Genomic DNA, 21,548 nt, shown 5'->3' with positions numbered 1-21,548 from the left:
TTTACTGAGTCAAAAAACTTCGTAAGGGCCGTGATCAGGAGAAAGGATTGTTTCTCAGCCTCTTGCTTCTTCACATCCCAACCAATCCTGCCTCATTTTGATTGTCTGGTCTTATGTTAAACTGTGTGATTCTATGTATCACACAATTTATCGATGGCAAACCATTGATACAGGGGAGAATGAACCTGCCCTCCTGAATCAGCATCTTGTGTCTCGGCATCCTCTCCACAGGAGGGGAAAAGAGCAAAGACAAGAGGGAAACAAGGAAGCTTCCGCTTTTGTGCTTTTTAGCTTCCTGGGTCAAGGAATTTAAACTAATAAGCTCATTGTCCACTAAAAAAGAGAGTTATCATGTTTAGATTTTCCTTTTTTCTTAATAAACAAAACCTCTGTTATTTCACACTATCCAGTGTTGTTGGATTACTTATCATAATATCACAAGTTTACCTAATCTTTTTAGGGGGCAAAATTCATTCTACTTAAAGTTAACTCTCTATTTTTAGAAAAAGACCAGCATATTATACTGGAGGGCTAGAAATTAAGAGACCTGGGTTTTAATCCTGCTGGTAATTTCCAGTGTGACCCTGAGGAAGGCCAAACTTCTGCAGGCCTGTTTCTTCACCTTTCAAGGACTTCGTCATCTCCTGGGACTCTTCCAGCTATAAAGTTTCCTGAATGTATTGCATGGTACTGTGATTCCAAAGTGGATCAAATCTTTTGAAAACAGGTTTTGAAATAAGCCTTGTTAAAGAGATTGTGTTATCTAGAACTCACAGTGCTCAAATCCTGGCCCCTCTGCTTGAGTCACTGGCTCTGCAGCCTTCCTGCTATTCCTACCTGCACAGCAAGTGATCACAGCTATTTCTTTTCTCTTTTTTTAAGGCAGAATTTTGCTCTTGCTCCCCAGGCTAGAGTGCAATGGTGCAATCTCAGCTCACTGCAACCTCTACTTCCTGGGTTCAAGTGATTCTCTTGCCTCAGTCTCCTGAGTAGCTGGAATTACAGGTGCCTGCCACCATGCCCAGCTAATTATGTGCATTTTTAGTAGAGACAGGGTTTTGCCACTTTGGCCAAGCTGGTCTTGAACTCCTGACCCCAGGTGATCCGCCTGCCTCGGCCTCCCGAAGTGCTGGGATTATAGGTGTGAGTTATTTCTAAGGCATTCTGAAATCCTGGGCCTATGTTTACACTATGAGTATAAAATTCTTACTGTTTGGTTTCACTAAGTCTTTACTGTTGTCATCTCTTTCTGGCAAGTCAATTTTGTCTCCAGTCTAGCAATCTTAGCTACAGTGTCTCTTTGACGTTAATATATTGTTTTTTAATATTCCTTCTTTTATTTCCTTCACAGGGTACATCCCCAGTTACTTAGACAAGGACGAGCTCTGTGTAGTGTGTGGTGACAAAGCCACTGGGTATCACTACCGCTGTATCACGTGTGAAGGCTGCAAGGTAATTGCCCTGGGTCCACGAGCATGGAGCTTAGCCCAGCTCCCGTCCCCTCCCAGTGCTCCTCCAGAATGCAACATTAAGTTTAAGTTCAAATTAAAACCAAATCCTAACATCCATGGCCTGTGATCATCTAGGTGTCTGGTTGTGCTCTTCATTTCTGACATGTTCAAGAACTGAATTTTTTTCCCAAATCATAAATAACTAAATGAGTGTGATGTCTGGTTTCTTTACTTCTGCAAGTGTTCTTAAAACAGGAAGAGAATCCATAAAATAAAAAGAAATTAATAAAACTCTTACTTTGGGTTTATAAAGCATAGGTCCTTTTTAACATGTTGTCATCCTGAGAAATGACTGTTTCTCCTCTTGTTTTATCAACAGTGTTGGAGGAGACGGAGTTTACTCTACCACAGGCTGTTTTCTGCTGTTAGTCTGAATGAATATGCTCATTTTCAAGGGTTCCAGTAGGGAATATCTTTGAGGCTACTTAGATTCAGTTATGTTCTGAAATTATCCAAATTGGCTTTTCGCACAGCCTGCAGTGACTAAGTAGATTCTGGTCATCCATCAGCTAATTTTGTGCTGTACAGTCCTATCTGCAGGAAATACTTGACAAGAATATGCCAGTGATCAACAGTCCATTCACTTCCTGAAACTCAGCCTAAATTGGCCTACTTACAAGACTTCATCAACAAAATCGAGATAAGGTTTCTGGAAAATATCTTTTGGTCCAACGATCTAGCCTTGAAAATGAAATCCACCATAAAGGGAAAAGCTTGACCCAATGCTGTATTTAGTGTTTGTTCAGCTAATGTTTCATAAGTAAAGAAGTATTTAAAGTCAGGGAAGGACTTTTTAAATTGTTTACTTGTTAAATACCTTCTCTTTTTTACCTCTTATATTTAAAACTAAATTATCAGAAGATGTAAACCCTAAAGCAAAAATTGTATTAAATGTATAAAACATTTCACCTTCCCTCCTCTCTCATCCACCTTACCTCTTCTCCTCTTCTTCCCCTTCTCCAACTGCCCCCCTTTGTTCCTACCCTTGCTCGTAAAGCCACCAAATTGACATGTTAGCTCAGTCTCAAATTAAGGAGTTTTCTTTTTCCCTAATGGAAGATTTTCCTTGCAAATTCCCTATGTTTTGTACATGAAATTAGGAAACATTTAGGAGAAGGCTGCAAAAAAGTTTGAGATAATACATCCATTGGAAAGGGGCAATTTCTAAGGTTGCAAGACTGTTTTTTGAAATGTGGTCTAACATGTTCTCATTTATCCAGACCCCTTTGATCTGGAATTTGTAGTCCTTTAACAAAGACTGGGCTAAAGGTGGCCATTACATCTATGGAAATAATGTCTTAGGGAATTTAAGGAATCTAATTACCAGTAAGTCCTGGCTATTTATTAATTAGAGACTTGCAGACAGTCTCATGAAAGTAGTTTTATTGGCTTGATTTGAAAGTAATAAATCTTCATAACTTTAGGTACCTACTCTCATTCCAAAAGTTCGACAATTCAAACTAGACTTTTCTCTAAATTAGTCCCAATTCATAAGGCTTTCCCTACCTTAGATGCAGCACTAAGGTTCTAAATCAGTGCATAATGGGAAATTTCGAATTCTGGGAGAGAGATCCTAATTCCATTTAATATGGAATTCCATTTAATACTTTCCATTTAATACTTAATTCCCCAAAATGACTCTAAAGAGTGAATGTGCCTTACAGAGGACAATACATTATTAGTGATTGACTTAAACAAAGAGAGAATTGAGCCTATTAACCCATATCCCTGCCTCACATATGTCTTCAGGATGATCAAGAAATCAGCTAGCCTGTTCTCCCTAGATCACAGGATGTCTGGAGCCTGGATCAGCTGAGGTTTTCTTAAAAGAAGAAATAGTGTAGCAAAATCTAGATTTCAGGCTCTGTGCCTTTGTTTCAGGTCAGAATCCTGTATCTAGGTTTGCCTTCATCGTAAAATCAGAAAAGAGCCTTCCCAGGGCACTTGTGCAGATGCCATCATGTAATGACAAAGCATCTTGGAAAAAGACAAATGAGTTTTCCAAATGAGACACACGGTGTTTAAGAGTGGTGAAAGATGAAAGGATTGTTTCCTATACTGTTTATTCAAACCTGTAATTTAAAAATATTTCTACCCCATACTTGCAATATGTATGGAGAGAATCCTTTTTGCCAATTTTCACCCTGAGAAGAGTGAAATCTTTTGGAAATGTCATGTCTGTTGTGATATCCAAGTTTTTACGCATCTTTTGTAGAAAGGATGTTGATACTGTCCCACAGCAAACTATTGTTAGAGGAAGAACCAAAGTTTTTTAACAGCTGCCAGAATAGTGAACTAGAAGAGTGAGTTATCTCCTTTTCACATTGATCAGTGCATCATCTCAAAGTACTAAAAAATGGATACAGTTCTTCTCAGAATGCAAAGAAACATGTCTGATACTGATCTGTAAAAGCAAGACCTCTTCTTACCAACAAATCATCAATGAAATATATGTCCTTATTTATTGCCCAGGGCATCTCTTTTGTCAGCTCATCTCTAAAAGGATTTTTTTTTTAATAAGTAGACTGTTTAAATGTCTTCAAGTCCACTTCCAAGAGTTACTATCTGTTACTTTTTAAAATGAAGTGGTTCCTTATCATACGTCAAAATGTACTTTAATTACAGCTTAAGAAAGGCCAACATTTCAAGAAAAAAAAAAAAAAAGAAAGGCCAACATCTTTAAAAGGATTTGGTCCATGAAGTGCCCAAGAAAAGTCATCAGAGATAGGCCAAAGAAAAGATGGTATAGTGTATAACAGAGCTAGCTATCTCAACTCTTTTGTGGAAATAAGCAAAGTATAAATTATTTCATTCATTCCAATAAAAAGTGAACAGAGTAACTTTTTGGAAAACCCTGGGGTCTGGTGTGTCACACCTCATTCTCTGCTTAGCGTGGTCTTACTGGTCAATGTACTCCTTGCCCTAACCCCACCCCTGAACATGAGTCAGCATCAGAGTATGAGGGAGACAGGGGTCTCCCCAACTTCAGATAGACTAACAATCTTCCTATCCTGGTAAGCAGTCAGCATTCTTACTGGATGTCTTGGACTTTGGTATTTCTACCTCTAGGAAATTGTTGTTTCCTCCAGAAGGAGGCGTGCTACCCTACCCTTCTCCTCCCTGTCTGTTACATACATCTTGCCAGCAATCTCTGGGTTTCTTTAGTTCTCCTTTGCCCTCCTTGGTCAGAGGGTAACAGAAAGAAAAGCGAGGTTTGCAGGGAAACTTGTTTTTCACTCTCATGGCATGCTCTGACATTCACGCTTTGGCAAGATTTGCCCACCCTGCACACCCAGGAAAACATTGCTAACATCTCCAACAGCTGCCCTGTGTGTGACTGAGTGAATCTCATAACAGTGTATCAACATCACTCAGATTAATGGACTCAAGTGCTTATGAACACAAAACCCAAATATAATATGACAGTTTTCTGTTAGAACTTGAACAATGGAAATGATAAGGGATTTGCATATATGCCCCAAAATCAAGTCTGTTCATTTCAGTTATTCCTGATGTTTCCCCATTTTATTCTGCTTTGCCCAATATAACATCCTACCTTGGACATTTTCATAATAAGAAAGAGCTTTTGTGCCTGAGGGAGGAATATGCAATAGGGTATATGTATATAATCAAAGCCGAAGAACATTAACCAGGATAATAAAAATGTGGGTTGAATCTAGGTCAACTGGTATTTCCCACCATTTATCTAACAAAGTTAGAGGCCCCCTTTAGGCCTTAGCAGAAAACATCCATCAAAACTTGTTTTGCCACCAGGCGCAGTGGCTCATGCCTGTAATCCCAGCACTTTGGGAGGGAGGCGGAGGCGAGCAGATCATTTGAGACTGGGTGTTCGAGACCAGCCTGGCCAATATGGCAAAAATGCATCTCTACTAAAAATATAAAAATTAGCTGGGCATGGTGGCTCATGCCTGTAATCCCAGCACTTTGGGAGGCCAAGGAGGACAGAACACTTAAGGCCAGGAGTTTAAGACCAGCGTGGCCAACATGGCAAAACCCCATCTCTACTAAAAATACAAAAATTAGCCAGGCGTGGTGGCTCATGCCTATAATCCCGGCTACTCTGGATACTAACATATGAGAACCACTTGCACCCTGGAGGTGGAGGTTGTAATAAGCCAAGATCGCACCACTGCACTCCAGCCTGGGTGACAGAGTGAGACTCTGTCTCAAAAAAACATTTTTTTTAAATTTTTTTACATTTTAAAAAACTCATTTTGCCTTGTTATTCTACCAACAGATAAAATGAACTTTTTAAGTGGGTGGGACAGGACTATTTATAATCTGTTCATCTAAAACATTTAAGTAATACAGTAAAATTTACTTCATTATACATAATAGAAGCAGTTAAGCAATTAAGATGTGGAGCGCCACTCCTGGGTTGCAAGGAAGGTGGGGACCATTGCTGGATGGTTTCCATCCCACCCAAGTTCCTGCATGTACTTACCATGTGATTTGGTCAAATGGCTTAACCTGTCTGAGGTTTACTTTTTTAATCCCTACCATGGAAATATTTAGAGCACCTCCCTTACATGGTTGTAGGGAAGATAGAAGGATATCACATGTTTCTACAGCACTTTGCAATGTGCCCTCAAAGTAAATGCTCACTACTGTTATTAATTCCTACAATACAGATGACAGTTGCCTCAACCTGAGGATCATGTCCAGAAAAATTCTAGTATTGCACATTCTTGAGCATATTACCTAAGTCACCCACACCTAGTGTCCCCAGATGCTACAGAGGTGCTCTCTCATGCCTTAAGAAAGGAAGAATCATTGAACCTGTAGGTGTGTATCTACAGATACCAAAGAAAGAGTGTTATAAAAGGAAAACCTCAATGCAATAAGCTATGGGGAAAAACTTGGTAGAAAACCTGGAATGTTCTACTCCCTGAGTCCTATTGTTTGAAAGGCCAAGTGAGCTGATCGTGGCTGTCTCAAGAGTCAAAAACAAGTATTAAACTAAATCCGTGAAGCCAGCTAGTACAACTGTTTAATTACTATTATTAGATTTTTAATTAACAAAGTATTGCAAGTATCCATCTCTTTTCATTTTTTCACTTTCTTCTTGGTCTTGAGCTTTCTTATTACCCAGTATAAAGTAGCAAAACTCCTCATAGCTTCCTTTAGCAACACAATTATGTCACTCTATGAGACAGAACAATATAATTTACTTATACATTCAATATTTAGAAAAAATAAAAACAAGCACTAGATGTTCCTACTAGCCTCTTTTCCTTGAATAAATACCAAAAAAAGGTGTTGACTCTGTAGTCCTATGGCATCATCAGCTCAGATTTAGAACTCACTAGATCTTTCTGGGCCAACTGTCTTATATTTGAATATGTGGAGCTAGAGGCCCAGAAACAGGTTAAGGTCCGAAACAATTCATCTCATAGTTATATGGACACGAAATTCCAGAATCATTGATTTCTAGAAAATATGAAACTGTTGTCTTGGGTCTTTGTTTTTCAAATAGGGTTTCTTTAGAAGAACCATTCAGAAAAATCTCCATCCATCCTATTCCTGTAAATATGAAGGAAAATGTGTCATAGACAAAGTCACGCGAAATCAGTGCCAGGAATGTCGCTTTAAGAAATGCATCTATGTTGGCATGGCAACAGATTGTAAGTAGATCTTCATTTGCTTCATATTCAAGGAACGTTGATTAGGAAAGAGTTTGGTTCAAGGGGATCGACTGGGCAGAAAAGAAAGCAGGAACCCATGGGGACAGAGAAGGGAATACCTTACTTTCGCATATACCCTTCACTCCCCACAACCAGGCTTGCCCTGAAAGGGAGATGGGAGCCATTGCTGGGTGGGTTCCGTCCTACCCTGTCATATCACCTCCTAACTCTCAAAGTATGGATGATGGAAGAGAAAATGCTGTTAGATTATCCCTATCGCATTTGCAGGCCTAGCTGTTGGCAACACTCTGTTTGAGACAGAGATTACAAATGGGAGGTCTGGTCCATTTACCTTGATAAGGTATCATTCTATACACAGTGTTCACGTGGGGTAGAGCCTCAGGGACTAGTCCTAATATTTTTTCAGGAGCAGAGACAAGGAGTTTATTTAATGGACATTTTTGGAGATGGGGCGCTGGCAGAAAACATCGTGTTCAGAAATTTCTGAAGAATGCAAAGTTGAGTGCTATTGCATGAGTCATCCTGCAGTTGGTTGTTTGTTATATTTTTAGCAATAAAGACATTCCGAGCTGAAGTCGTCCTACCCAGTTTTCAAAGTGCTACAGCATATGGTGGCGAGATTAGCCCTTGGGGTCTCTTCTCCCCACACTGGGCGAGGGATTTACACCAGTCACTTTAATTAATCTAATCATAAAAATAAGAATCATGTCATTCAGAATGTGTGGCTTCCCTTTTGCCAGGCGTCAGTATTAATGATTTCTACCGGCATAAATTTTTTGCACATCAGTGAGAGATTCCAACTATTGGTTAAAAACTAAAAATAAAAAGAAAGATAAAAAATTAAGAGAGAAAAAAGAAAATACAGTGAGGATTTTTCCTGATGAAAGAAATAATCATGGCTCACATTTATGTGAGAAATAGAGCTCTTTCACTGAGAAAAAAAAAAATCTGTGAAATGTTCTGGTTTGCCCATTAAAGAAGAAGGAATGGAGAATCTTTAAAAAGGAAGAGGGTTATGTTAGGGTGTTAGGCTGGAAATCCTGGGTTAATCCCCACCTCTGGCTGAGTATGTTCTTTATCTTTATCTCTTAAAGGCCTTTAGCCCTTGCCAACAATATGCCTGATAAGGATATGTGAATATGATTGACTTAGAGCCAAATACTTAGATATGCTACTATGACAAACTTATTATTGAATATCCACTTCAGTGCTTTATTGAGAAGTTTAAGATATGAGTGTCTATGAGGTTTAAAAACTCAGGGTTAATCTAGACTGTATGGAAATAAATTTTGAGTGCCCCTTACTTGCCTGCGAGGGATTCTAAGAGCTCAGGCTTTCTAATCAGAAAAACTTCTGTTCGAGTCCCAGATCTGTCACTTACTAGCTGTGTGACCTTTGGAATTAAGCCGAGATTTTCCTTCTGTGAAACCATTGCCTACCTTGTAGAGCTGTTTTCAAGATTAAATTAGATAATGTTCATCAAATGCAACAGTCCTGGCACACTGAAGCATTTGGGAAGGGACTGAGGGTATTATTACCATTCCTCCTTTCCCTTTAGTAACTGAACCAAAATGACTTAACAGGGCTCATTCATATTGTCCTCATTTGTAAGCTCTCACATGACTTTGACAATCCAATCAAATCTAAATGACCTGTAATTTAATATTCTCTTTAAATTAGAATATTTAAATGGTGGACTAGCTAGGCACCTTGGTTCTCCTTCTCTTGCTATGTTTGCTTTTTTTCTTTTCCTACCAGGTCACACCTTCATCAAGAAATGGCCCTAGGACAGTGATGTCGTAGAACTGGAGTCAGGAGTCCTGGGTCTTGCCTTGGCTCTGCCATTAACTTGCTCTGTGACTTTAGGCAAGTCACGACCTCTCTGGATCAATTTCTTCTTCTTTCTTTGAAAAGAGAGAGTAGGACTAGATGACCTCTAAGCTCCCTTCCAGTTCTAAAATACTGTGACTCTGCAATGTAAAACCTGAGTCTTTCCATTCCATTGATAGTTACCAAATCTAGTGAAACGGTTTTGTTTTTGGAAATTAACCACAGAAATATAGGTTTCTTGTTACTTGCCCTTCTGATTTTCCTTTCACCCAAATGATAGAAATCAGGACTGCATTTACTGAGCACTTATAATGCATTATCACATTGAATACTCTGTGAAGTGGGCATTATTGAGCCCATTTTGTATAGGAAGAAACGAAAGCTCAGAGAACCTTAGGAACTTGCCAGAGGTCACACAGCTAGAATGTGATCATATCAGAATTCAAATCCAAGTCTTTCTAGATTCCAAAGCCTGGGCTCTTTAGCCACCTTTGAGGGTGGACCAGATAGAGAATAATGCACAGTGAGTGCCCTGAGGCCGAGGTGAGGCCCAGCCACATTCCAATTAGCCCTTAAGGGAGCCATGAAGAGTTAGGGTCCCTTTTCCTCTAAAAAAAAAAAGGGGGGGGGGATCGTGAGCCTCCCACTTACTGCTCCATAACGTTCCTTTTTTCTTCCCATAACTTTTCTTTAACCTGAAGTTCTCCTTACTAAGAACCATTTTAGGGGAAGCAGGGAGGACAGAAACCCAGACAGTGAATTCAGATGACTGGCTAGAGAGATTTCTCTGTGATCTTGTGGGTAGTATGGATTTTACCTCTCTCTGCTTCACTCTGTTTTAGAAGCACCTTCTGTGGAGTTGGAGTGCGTAGTGTCTAGGTTCTCTGGGGACTTTGTTTTGAAAAGCTGGCCGGTCATGGGGAGTTTGGCTCCAGAGACCATGTTGGACAAGACTAGTCAATGGCAGTTTGCTAGTGAGGAGAGAAAATGTCCCAATGTGACCCACCCCGAAGGACCCACTGAGCCATCTGTGCATCAGTGGTCCCACCCCTGAGGCTCCAGGAAGTGCAGCTTGCTGTGTGTCTTGGGACCATCTGTGTGCCTTGTCTCATCTTTCTCCCGCTCCCAGTGGTGCTGGATGACAGCAAGAGGCTGGCCAAGAGGAAGCTGATAGAGGAGAACCGGGAGAAGAGACGGCGGGAAGAGCTGCAGAAATCCATCGGGCACAAGCCAGAGCCCACAGACGAGGAATGGGAGCTCATCAAAACTGTCACCGAAGCCCACGTGGCGACCAACGCCCAAGGCAGCCACTGGAAGCAAAAACGGAAATTCCTGGTAAGGCTTCCTTGCGCAGATCAGTTTCAGTTATACGCCAGCGTTTTCTACCTCAATTTGTTCGGTCCTCATCACCTTGGGATACTGGTGTTATTGCCTCATTTTACTGATAGGAAAACTGTAGCTCTGAGAGGTTGAGTAACTTGCAAAGCTAGGATTTGAGTCTAGGTCTGTATGAGTATAAAGGTCAGTCCTACCATCTAGTCCGTGATTTGCTGAATTCTAAAACAGTTTCTTAGGCCACATTATATCAGTTTGCTTTTACTGTTAGAAAGACCACTCCTGGACCAACTAATTAGTAAAATGTTTTGTCTGCCATCTTTTACTTTGTACACCCATTTCTTTCCTCAGATACCCAGTATATGCATATTTAGTCCCTAAACTCAATCCCAGATATTCCCTTTAGAATAGCCTCTAGACCGCTAGTATATTTTTATGTCAACAGAAGTCAAAATTTTTTAGCTTAAATTAAATGAGCTTGAGTCAAGAAGGGCAATGGGAATGAGGGAGTAGGGATAGGGGTTGGTGGGCATGAGTGTGTAGAGATAAAAGACCTTCCAGACCCTTGCAATATTGGTGTTTAATATTCTTATAAAAATTACCTGTTGTGAAAGTTCTTCCCATTCATTTCTCATTTGGACTTCACAGTGCTTTGAAGTAAGCTGGAATTACTATCCCGATTTTACAGACGTGCAAACCAAGCCCAAGGCCTTAAGCTGCTTGCCCAAGATCACACTGCTAAAAGCCAGGCACCAAAGCCAACTCGGTCTTCTGGTTCCAAGTCCAGGCTCTCCACCCACCTCATTAGAAAGAGTACCTGCCTCACTAGTGCTGGACCATCTGAGACTGACTTTGCTCTTAGCTTATGATGTAAAACCCTTTTTAAGTACCTGCCTGACAACAGATAATTCTGTGGTTTCATATGTATCCCTGGGGCACGTTAGAGTACTTCCCCATCTGAACAAGAAGATACAGTGGTATAATTATCCTTGTACTTCAACATTAACATTACAATGCGATAGTGGATCTTTTTCTTAAAACAACATAACAACAACCTTAAAGGAAGTTTTGGAAAGAAAAAGCTTATGCATAATTTACCTGTACTGACACAATTATTTTCATGGTAATGAAACAACAGTGCCAGCACTTTGTTGATGGCTTTCATTAACAGCAATGTTAGCAAATACCTAGATGGCCTTTACCATATGCCAGGTACTATTCTAAGTGCTTTACATTCATTAACTTCCTATGCCAATCCTGTAGGTAGATGTGGTTAATATCTCCATTTTACAGAAGAGAGAACTAAGGCAGAGAAGTTGAGGAAGCTTGCCTGAGCTCCCACAACTAGTGAATAGTGGTGATGGATGCAGCCAACTCCAGGATCTATGCCTCTACCCACTACCCTATTCACTCTTGGCACCTGAACAAACCCAAAAAACCTCTGAAAGATGCCAGCGTTTTGGAGGAGCAGCTTCTCAGTGCCTTGATCTTGCATCGTCACCCCCACCCTGATATATCTACCAGAAAGTTCAAAAGCACTAATTCTGGATTGATAGACCAATTCTAACACAATACACTTGGGGCATAGCAAGACAGAGTCCTACCTCATTGCAAACTTAAATCTATCCTTTCCCCAAATGTGTCACCCATAAATGGACATTGTAGAAACCACTTCCAGGCCTGGCACTGTCTCCTGATTTCAAGTAGTGACCAAGCTGAATTCCAAGTAAGGTAGAAGATTTGAAGTTCATCCTGGACTTCTCCTGGGAATTTTATACTTTTATTGTCTTTACTCCCCACAGAGAATGGACACTAGTCCAACTAAACTTGTTTAAGTAGTCATAAGGTGTTTCTTTCCAGACTTTAAAGGTTTGTTCTTTTATTTAAGAAATGTTTATTGAGTGGATACTGTGTGCCAGGAACTAAACAGGTCAGCCACATTCCTCTAGTGGAAGACAGACAATAAGAGGTAAACAAAATAAATGCAGGTAGTGGTAAGTGCAATGAGGGCAATAAACAGTGTGATGGGACAAAGAGTTTGTGAACTGGAAGTGGGGAGAGACTTAATTTCTCTGAACATGGTGGTCAGAAGAAGCATCTCTGGGGAGGTGACGTGCTATGTCTGGAAGCAGAGAAACCACCTCTATAAAGCAAAATATAATCAAATATCTTCATGCTGTGTGGTATCTTCAGCAAAGACAGCACAATATCTAGTTATTAGAACCAGTCTTGAGGTCTGCACTGTTCACTTAAAGGCCCCTAACAGTTCACCAGCCTGACCATCTATGGAAAGAATCTATGGCACAGAATGATTTGCCATTAGGTTTCTGTCGGAACCATGAGATTACCCACACGCAAGAGAGTTTTCTTCTCCTTGGAGGGCTGACATGAAATGTATCTTTTGCAGATCTTTCATCTGCTCAAGAAATTGTCCCTCTTGATGCAAATGTAAATAACTGCTTCTCCAAGCCATTTTTCTCTAGAGGGTTATTGGGAGAGATCAGAACTCCTCCACTGTCCTGTCTGTCTCTACAACGAACTTCATTCCTGTCACCCTATCCCGCTCTGTGCCTGGGATAACCCCTGCATCTGCTCACAGGAGGAGAGTGCTCCATTCAGCCTCCACACTTGAGTATCTACGCTGTGTGTGATGGAAACTTGTGGTAGCTTTTCTCCAAGATGGCTGCCATCAAATTCTTTCTTCCCCCTGTATACACAGCCCATTCTGTCCCCGAGAGAGGTAGAGTCTGTTCCCCTCTCCCCTTGAATCTAGGCTGCTATGTGATGCCTTTAAACAGCGCATTTCGGCAGAAGTGATACTTACGTTACTTCTAAGGTTGGGTGATAAGAAGCCTTGCAGCTTCCACTTGGGTATCCTGGGGGAGGGAAACCACCTGGTCTCTCATAGCAGTTGGCTATATATTTAAAAATAAGAAGAAGAATGATAAAAAAATAATAAATGTCCAACTACTCTGAGACCAGCAGGCAGTGAGGAATCCCAAGCTAGCCATGTGAAAAGGCCACACGGAAGGAGAGACTCCCAAGCAACCCAGGAACCAGAAATGTGAGTAAAGAAGCCTTCACATGACACCAGCCTCCACTGCCATTTGACGGCAGCCGTATGAGGGCCCCCTAGCTGTGCCCATCAATCCCCAGAACTCTGAAAGAAAATTTAAAATTGTTGTTTTAAACCACAAAGTTTGGGGGTAGTTTGTTATACAGCAATAAATAACCAGAACAGAACTCAATAAATATTTGCTGAACTGAACATACAGTTCCAGTCACTCATCCTTGGAGATAGTACAGTTAAGCCCTGTGTCTTAGCCAGTTTACATATTTACACATACCCCTTGCAGAAAAGTGACTCCAACTGAGTATTTATGCTCAGGACGAAAACTTCACTCTTTTGAGTAGTGAATGAGTCCTGCAAAGACATTAAGAATCTTTACCTAAAGGCAGCTTTGCTAAATGGTATTCATGTACTGGAAGGTATCGTGTGGCAAACAGGCTTTCGCACATTAGGATTTGCCTCTTCTGTATGCTAATACCCCTTTTCCTGTGCTTGCAACACTGCCACATGTTATTTATTTTTTATGTGTTGATGTCCCATTTTGTTCCAAAAAAATTTGAGGAGGCCTATCATGTTAACGATAGTATAAAAATATGTCATATGGGATTACATGTCGTCATTAAAGCTGAAAGTATTCATTTATCTGGAATGGGTACGTACCTTCTTCCCTCAGAGGAACTACTGACGTAGTTTTTTGTCTAAGACCAGGACTCATTTTCACTCTAAGACCAGCACTCAAGTCAGAAATAGAGACAGGGCTGGGCGCAGTGGCTCATGCCTGCAATCCCAGCATTTTGGGAGGCCAAGGTGGGTGGATTGCTTGAGCCCAGGAGTGTGAGACCAGCCTGGGAAACATAGCAAGACCCCATCTCTACAAAAAGTAAACAAATTTAGCCAGACTTGGTGATGCTCACCTGTGGTTCCCCACTACTCAGGAGGCTGAGGTAGATGGATCACTCCAGGAGGTCAAGGCTACAGTGAGCTATGATTAGGCCAAAAATCTCCACTCCAGACTGGACAACAGAGTAAAACCCTGTCTCAAAAAAAAAAAAAAAGAAAAAAGAAAAAGAAACAGAGACAGTGATATGATCTGGATTTTAAATCTATATTTGGGTCTGAGAAAATTAGGGTCTTTGGCAAATGAGGAACTTTTGCAAAAGCCATTAAGATTTTCATAATAAATCTAAAGCCAGTCTTTAAAGCTTCTCCCAAAAGCATTTAAATCATATAATTTTCTAGTTTTCTCCAATCTACTCAAATCTCTGAGGCTACAGAAATGCCTAATTTCACCACCAACAATTCATGTGTGATGACAGTGAGGATGAAAAGCAGAAGCGGGCTGAGAAGAGAACAAGCAGCATCTGATGCCAAACAAGGGAAAGCAGGTCGCTCCACCAAGGGTAGCTCGCTTCTAGACCTCCAGTAGCAGCCCCTGACAGCAATAATCTTGTCTACTGACATCATTTGTTATTGTCTGCTGACATCGTATCATTATTCTGCTCCCTTAATTTTCATGCGAAGTTGTAGCTTTGGGTGAATGTCTACCCCAGTATAAAATGTGACCTTTAGGATCAGAGGAGACCTTTCCTACTTTTTCCCTGGCAGAGATACTGTCTGATTTCACACACTCAACGGGGGTAGCTTCAGACAAGGGGCATAAGCAGAAGGGTCAGATAGGGTGAGTGATGAGACCGTATGTGGTCTGTGTGTATAGCTCATAGGACACGCGCAATCATGTCAGGAAGGCATCTATCACTCCAAGTTATTAGAATAACATCAGAAGAAGGCAAGATAATCTAGTAGTTACATGAATGGGGATTAGAACCAGACAGCCCAGGTTCCATACTTGCCTCTGTTGCTTTTTTAAGTTTGACTTTGGGCAAGTTATTTCACCTCTCTAAGGCTCAGATGCCTTATGCCCTTGCTGAATGGCATAAAGCAATAGATACAAGTGGCTTAACACTGCCTGGCATATTGTTAGCAACTACATAAGTAGTTACTACATGCACCATCCTTACCACCACCACACTCCGCACTGCCACCATCTTATTCCTGCTCATCCCAGGAAAAGGGTGAGGCTGTAGTCATATCCCATGGCCCAAGGACCTTGAATTATTATCTGCCCAGGTCTTCCTGCCTAGCCTGGCAAAGGCACAAGAAGACACCCTATGAACAAGTGCAGAAGTGAGAGTCCCATCTGGCCCCAGTCCATTCTGCATGTGCCAGAGAGTTACCTTTTCAAGCCAAGAAGTCCCTGGCTCAGAGCCAAGGACTCAGCAAAGAGGTCAGCTGGCAGCATTTCCTACTCACCTTGAACAATACCAATGAAATAGTCAAAGCAGAAAGCCAGTTGGTCATGATTTGTATAATACCAGCCTCACCCATACTGAGCAAGGGCTGAGGTCACCCCTGAACACACACCCGAATCTCTCCTTTTACACCCTCCACCACCACTACCCCAAGAAGTCATTCTGGATTCCTTACCCCACGGCCAGTCCACTTTTGGCCCCTGTTTTCAGCTGCCAATATACAACTGGAATTCTCTAGGCCTCTCCATCTCTACTGCCATCCCCATAGTGCACTTCAGCCTGCGCAAACCACAGCTGTTGCCTGTCTGTTTTTTCCTTTGGCTCCTCACATATCTTCTCCATGCAGTAACCATTGTGTCATGTCTATGCCCTGTTTACAGCCCTTCAGTAGATGCCCCATTGCATTTAGAATAAGCCCATCTCCTTTCTATGTTCTACAATGCCTAGCATCACGGGTCCCCCTGCCTACCTCCGCTTCCTCATTTCATGCCATCACTGGGCTCTAACCACATGGGCCTCCTTTCTGGCTTTGGGACTTTGCACTGGCTTTCCTCTCTGCCTTAAGTGTTCTTCCTCTGGCCCTAAGGAAGGCTACCTTCTTGACATTCCTCAAGTCAAAGTCCACACATTGCTTCTCAGAGGTGCCTTGGCTGACCTTCCTTTCTCCTGCCTCCCCATATATTATCATGTTACCTCCAGACTTATCACAAATTCTTCCATGAATACATGTTTCTTATTTATTGTCTATCTCCCCTCATCACAATACAAGTTCCTTGAGGATACACTGTTCATTGCTGTAACCTCAGCATCTAAAACTAGGCCTGGCCCATAGTACCTGCTCAATAAATACTGGTATAAGTATACATTCATTCACTCACTCAACCAATAAGCATTCTATCCTCCACAACTTGGCCTAATGCCTTGTACACAGTAGGCAAAGACAAGTAAGATTTATTCTCTATCCCCTTAAGTTCATATCTTTGGTGTGATAGATTTATACAACTATAATAAAAAGTGATAGTAATAAATGCCTAAATACCATATGACTCATAGCCATGGGCCACCATGTGTGTTCAAATGAGGTAAACATCATTTCAAGCTGAGGTCACCTGGGAAGACATCTAGGGGAAGCTAGAACTTGAGTTGGGTCTTGAAGAGAAAATAGGATTTGGAAAAGACAAAGATGAGAGACAGAAGTAGGGGCTTTGGAGAAAGCAAAAGTCTGGAGAGAAGGCAGCAGTGAAATGGGAAAATGTAAGGCAAGTTGTAGGGGAGACATAGAGAAGACAGCTGGGCTAGCTCAGGAGGTCCATTTAGGGCAAAGAGAGGATATCAGAATGACAGTTGAAAATACCACCATGAGCTAGCTAAGGCCGTTGGATCCACAGAGGCAAAAAGCAGGCTTTCCCCACAGGTCTGCAGTGGTGAATCTACAAGCAAGCTAGAGACTTATCAGTACTGGAGCTTGATCTTGAGCACATAAATACATATGTGTATATGAGCAAATGTATTTCATATAGTAGTTTACAAGGCTATTAGCTGTAATAAGGTATCTAATAGGTTCAACTAATGTCAAATATTTATACTCTATTTTTAACATCTTCCAAATATTTTAGAAAATTATGTATCTTTATTATAGGTGAAAAATCTTCAGGGAAGTAACAAACAGGGTTTCACTGCTCAACCTTGATTAACCTGATGTTAACTTGGGTCAATTCATGGATATATACAGACAGATAGATAGATTCTTGTTTGTTCTTCTGGTATCTAAGATCCATTATGGAAAAAAATCTTAATGATAAAATTTGAAGGGTTTTACTTTGTTCATAGTTTTACTTCTAGCAATTTTATAGTCCATTAAATAGCCAGAGGCTTAGAAGTAAATTTTTTATTCTACCTTGATATGTATTTTCATCAGAAAACTTGTGAGCTTGTTACATTTGGGGGTTTAGTTTTACTTAAAATTGCCATATTTCCTTGCATACTTTCTCTCCTTTTTTTCAAATTTTTACACATGTCACAGGTGGAATTCAAATAACCTACACACCCACAAATTGAATGAAAAAATTAACATCAATATTAACCCACCAGCATTTCAAAGGACACTGAGTGCCATTTGAATACATCAGGTTAGCTCTATCAGTATTCACTGAGCAATGTTTAGATTCAACCAGGCCAAAATGGCGTTATTATACTTTTTAATTTTATTTTTATTTTAAAAAGTTCATCCTACATATATATAACTATATGATATATGTAATTAATATATATTTATATACCATTTATATATATACATATGTATATAAAACTCTACATTTTTGAATGTGTGCCCACATTCCTTTTATCAGTTGATCTTCATAAAAGACTTGTCAAGTAGACAAGGTCAGTGAGATGAGCCTCAGTTTCAGGAATGAGAAGAAATTATAAAGAAGAGCAGGGATGTCTGAAGGCTGCGGGGAGCAGCGTTACCCAAAGGGGGAACAGAGATGCCTTTTCCTTTAGCTCAATCTAGGTGAGAAAGAGGGAAGGAGAAGGAGGCTGTACATGTGATTATTTCATCAATTCTGTCGGCACCCAGAGAGCCAGCTGAACAGTAGCCTTCCATGGGCTTGCTATGCCAACAGTTGCCCCAAAACAGTGTCAATCATTATGAAACATGACAGAAACCAGGTTTCATCCACTCACTGCCAGCAACACACACACAAAAATAAAATAAAGTAAAAAATAAACAGAAGACACTGCTGGATGATCAATAAAAAGTTAAATGCTGCCAGCATTTGTTCTGTATTAATAATACGTTTTTAAAACCTTCCCCTGAGGCTGTAACCATGACTCCTGGGCTGCTCCTGTTGACCCTGGTGCTCTGGCAGCAAGGAGAGTAAAAGAGTAAAAGAATCATCTTTTGCTTTTCCTTCTGCTAAAAATGGGATGTGAACAGTAATGGGAGATATGTGGGAGGAAGCAAGGGACCTGGATTACTCTAAGCTGAACTTGGTTACTGCTAACTCAGTGGTTCTCAAAGAGTGGGCCCAGAGAAGCTTCATCAGCACGTCCTGGGAACTTGTTAGAAATGCAGATTCCCAGGCTCCATCCCTGACCTGCTGAATCAGATACACTGGGGTTGGAGCCCAGAAATCAAATGAGACTGATGCACAGTGAAGTTTGGGGGCCATTATGTTAGGCTAGTCTCACCACTGGCAGTGTCCTCACTGCTCTGCAAGTGAGGAATTCGATTTTGCTCAGCTCACTCACAGTGTCAGTTCCTTATTCCCATCTCCCTTCCCCACCCCCATCTCCAAGCCCCTGGGTGCAGAAAAGAGAACTGGCCTTGTTCCTATCTATTCACTGTGGCTCTAGGCAAAGGTGGCCACCACTGCGTAGGGCTTGAGTCTGTGATCTCCTTGGTCACATTCACATCTTCCTGGGAGAAGCTGGAGAGGCTGGCAAGGAGGGTGTTCAGAGGAGTAGAGATTCTGTTCATTAGTGTCAAAAGGTCCACAGGGAGTAAAAGCCTTGCAGTAGGGGTGAGGAAGTGTGGAGCTCTGGGGAGACTGCTGTGTGGAGTCGGGGTCACCCAGATCGCAGGCCTGGCCTCAGCAGCTTGCTCTTAACCTTTCTGATCCCTGGTTTGCTCACCTGCAAATCAGGATTTGAATGAGGACTACTTGAGACAGGGTAGTGTGCGAAGCGGCTGGCTCACTTGTAGGCCACAAATAAATGGTGGTTATGATCATCACAAAGACAAGGAGGAGAAGGGGAGCAGACGCTTCCCGAAGGAAGCACTGGGTGACAGCAGGAGACACATGGACACAGATCGCATCAGGGAGGTCACTGAATGAGAAACTTACGAGTTAGATGGCTACCGTGGACATTGGGAAGCGCATAAGTCACCTGGAGGTCTTGCTAAAATGCTGATTCTGTACCACCTGGTCTGGGGAGGGGCCTGAGAAGAAGCCCCCCGGTGACACCCAGGCTGCCGCACTACACTTTGAGCAGCAAGGCCATGGATTGTTCTTGAGCAAATAAACAGCAGAGAACTGCCCTAGGGACGTTAAATACTAGTAAATTCGCCACTCTGCCCTAAGGTTTGCCAAGTTGCCTGTAGACAGCCTAGCAATCTTCCCCCTCAACCCTCAGCTGAGACCACCTCAAACTGGAGTGCATAGGGCAGAGGGGAACTTCAAGGCCCAGGTGGGTCAGAAGCAAGAATCCACATTTCACTGTTTGCTAGGGCCCACCCATCGCTCTGCTCTATCACTGCCCACAGTGTGCCCACCTCCCCCCCACACACACACCAGCATGTACAGTACTCTGAATATGTCATCCCAGAGCCCCTGGAATTTATGTCACCTTACCTAAGTATACACCCTTTGTGCATTCAGAAGCAGGACCCGAATTCCTGTCCTTTCTCTTCTCTCTCTCTCTTGCTCGCTCACTCTTTGCAGCAACAGTCCTGTAAACATTGTCACTGGGGGCCTATTAAAGCAATGGCCAAGACATGTATCTTTACTCAAAGAAATAAGTGATGTGTAAACTGTACAGTTTGTTAATAAATGATATGAAAACTGGAAACTGTACAGGATATCAGTTCAGAAGAGATTTTCTACCACATAAGAACAATGATAAACAAAGCTCCCTTCAACTTCTTCATTTAAATCTTTCTTTTTTCTCCTCCTTAGCCAGAAGACATTGGACAAGCACCAATAGTCAATGCCCCAGAAGGTGGAAAGGTTGACTTGGAAGCCTTCAGCCATTTTACAAAAATCATCACACCAGCAATTACCAGAGTGGTGGATTTTGCCAAAAAGTTGCCTATGTTTTGTGAGGTGAGGATGTTGTTTTTCCTTTTGCATTATTTTTAATTATAGTTTCACCAGTTTCCAGGAATACAGGGTATTATTTACAATTTAATGTTAATTAGTAGGGACTTAATCATATGAAAGCAACGTCAGTACAAAATGAAAATGCATTCTATTTCACTGTATTCCCCACTTTCTGTATTTAGTCATCATTCATTAGCTTGTCCATGTAAGGCCCATCAAGATCCTATTCATCCCCCTGATTCCAGGCATTGAGAAATAATGATAGCAATAGACTCCATTTATTCAGCACCTACGATGTCCTAGTTACCACAGTCAGGTACTCGGGTTTGCCTACATTAAATCTAATCCTTCTAACAGATTTGCAGGGTCGCTTGTATTAACCCCATTTTCGGAGGGGGCAATCAAGATCAAAGAGATTAAGTTATACAAATGTGACCTCATGGTTGGAATCTAGGTCTGTATTCTTCCCAGTGCATATCCCAGTGAGATGACTGCGTGGTCATTTCTTAATCCTCAAGAATAAGTTAAATGCCCCTCACAGAACCAGGCTCTTAATATCCCCACAAATCTTTCCTCTTTTCCTATAAGCTTACTCTTGCTTGTCCCATCTTCCGGGCACCCTGTAGATCTGTCCCACCAGAGTTCATCAACTTTCCCTTTGGGACACTTTAACTTTATCAGGCCTGCCCTGTGGTGGCAGATGCCACAGTCTCTACAGTCAGCTACATGGGCAAGAATCCTAAACGAGTTATCCAATATCTTCAAACTTCACTTATCTCATCTTTAAAATGGGGATTACAATAGTGTCTACCTCTTAGAGCTGTTGAAAGGGTTTTTAAGTGGGATAATATATTTGTAAAGAGATTAGACAGTGCCTGGGTTATAATAAGTATTCCATAAAGTTTAGCTGCTAATACTGCTTTTATTTTATCTGTTACATTTCCATCCTGCCTCTAACCTTCCTTTTGTTTTGTTTAGTTTTTAATCAAATGGGGTTATGTTTT

At 41.4% G+C, this 21,548-nt stretch overlaps 1 protein-coding gene and 1 long non-coding RNA gene across 7 annotated transcripts in view; one reads left to right on the top strand and one right to left on the bottom strand.

Moving 5' to 3' along the window:
* Nucleotides 1-2,523, bottom strand: part of LOC105535638 — a 40,625-nt gene extending 38,102 nt beyond the window's left edge. The window contains exon 1 of the long non-coding RNA XR_001005473.1: nucleotides 2,447-2,523. This is a non-coding gene — a long non-coding RNA (uncharacterized LOC105535638). The remainder of the gene's footprint in view (nucleotides 1-2,446) is intronic.
* THRB (thyroid hormone receptor, beta) overlaps nucleotides 1-21,548 on the top strand; it is a 366,193-nt gene that overhangs the window by 329,536 nt on the left and 15,109 nt on the right. For all 6 annotated transcript variants that reach the window (XM_011974799.1, XM_011974798.1, XM_011974801.1 and 3 more), the window contains 4 exons: nucleotides 1,352-1,452; nucleotides 7,009-7,156; nucleotides 10,137-10,342; nucleotides 20,401-20,547. In XM_011974799.1, coding sequence (XP_011830189.1) covers nucleotides 1,352-1,452; nucleotides 7,009-7,156; nucleotides 10,137-10,342; nucleotides 20,401-20,547 — 602 coding nt within the window. The remainder of the gene's footprint in view (nucleotides 1-1,351; nucleotides 1,453-7,008; nucleotides 7,157-10,136; nucleotides 10,343-20,400; nucleotides 20,548-21,548) is intronic.

The sequence above is a fragment of the Mandrillus leucophaeus genome, unplaced genomic scaffold (genome assembly GCF_000951045.1).
Source record: "Mandrillus leucophaeus isolate KB7577 unplaced genomic scaffold, Mleu.le_1.0 Scaffold149, whole genome shotgun sequence".
NCBI lineage: Eukaryota > Metazoa > Chordata > Mammalia > Primates > Cercopithecidae > Mandrillus > Mandrillus leucophaeus.
The sequence above is the reverse complement of the archived record's forward strand: the minus strand, read 5'-3'. Positions and strand labels throughout refer to the sequence as shown.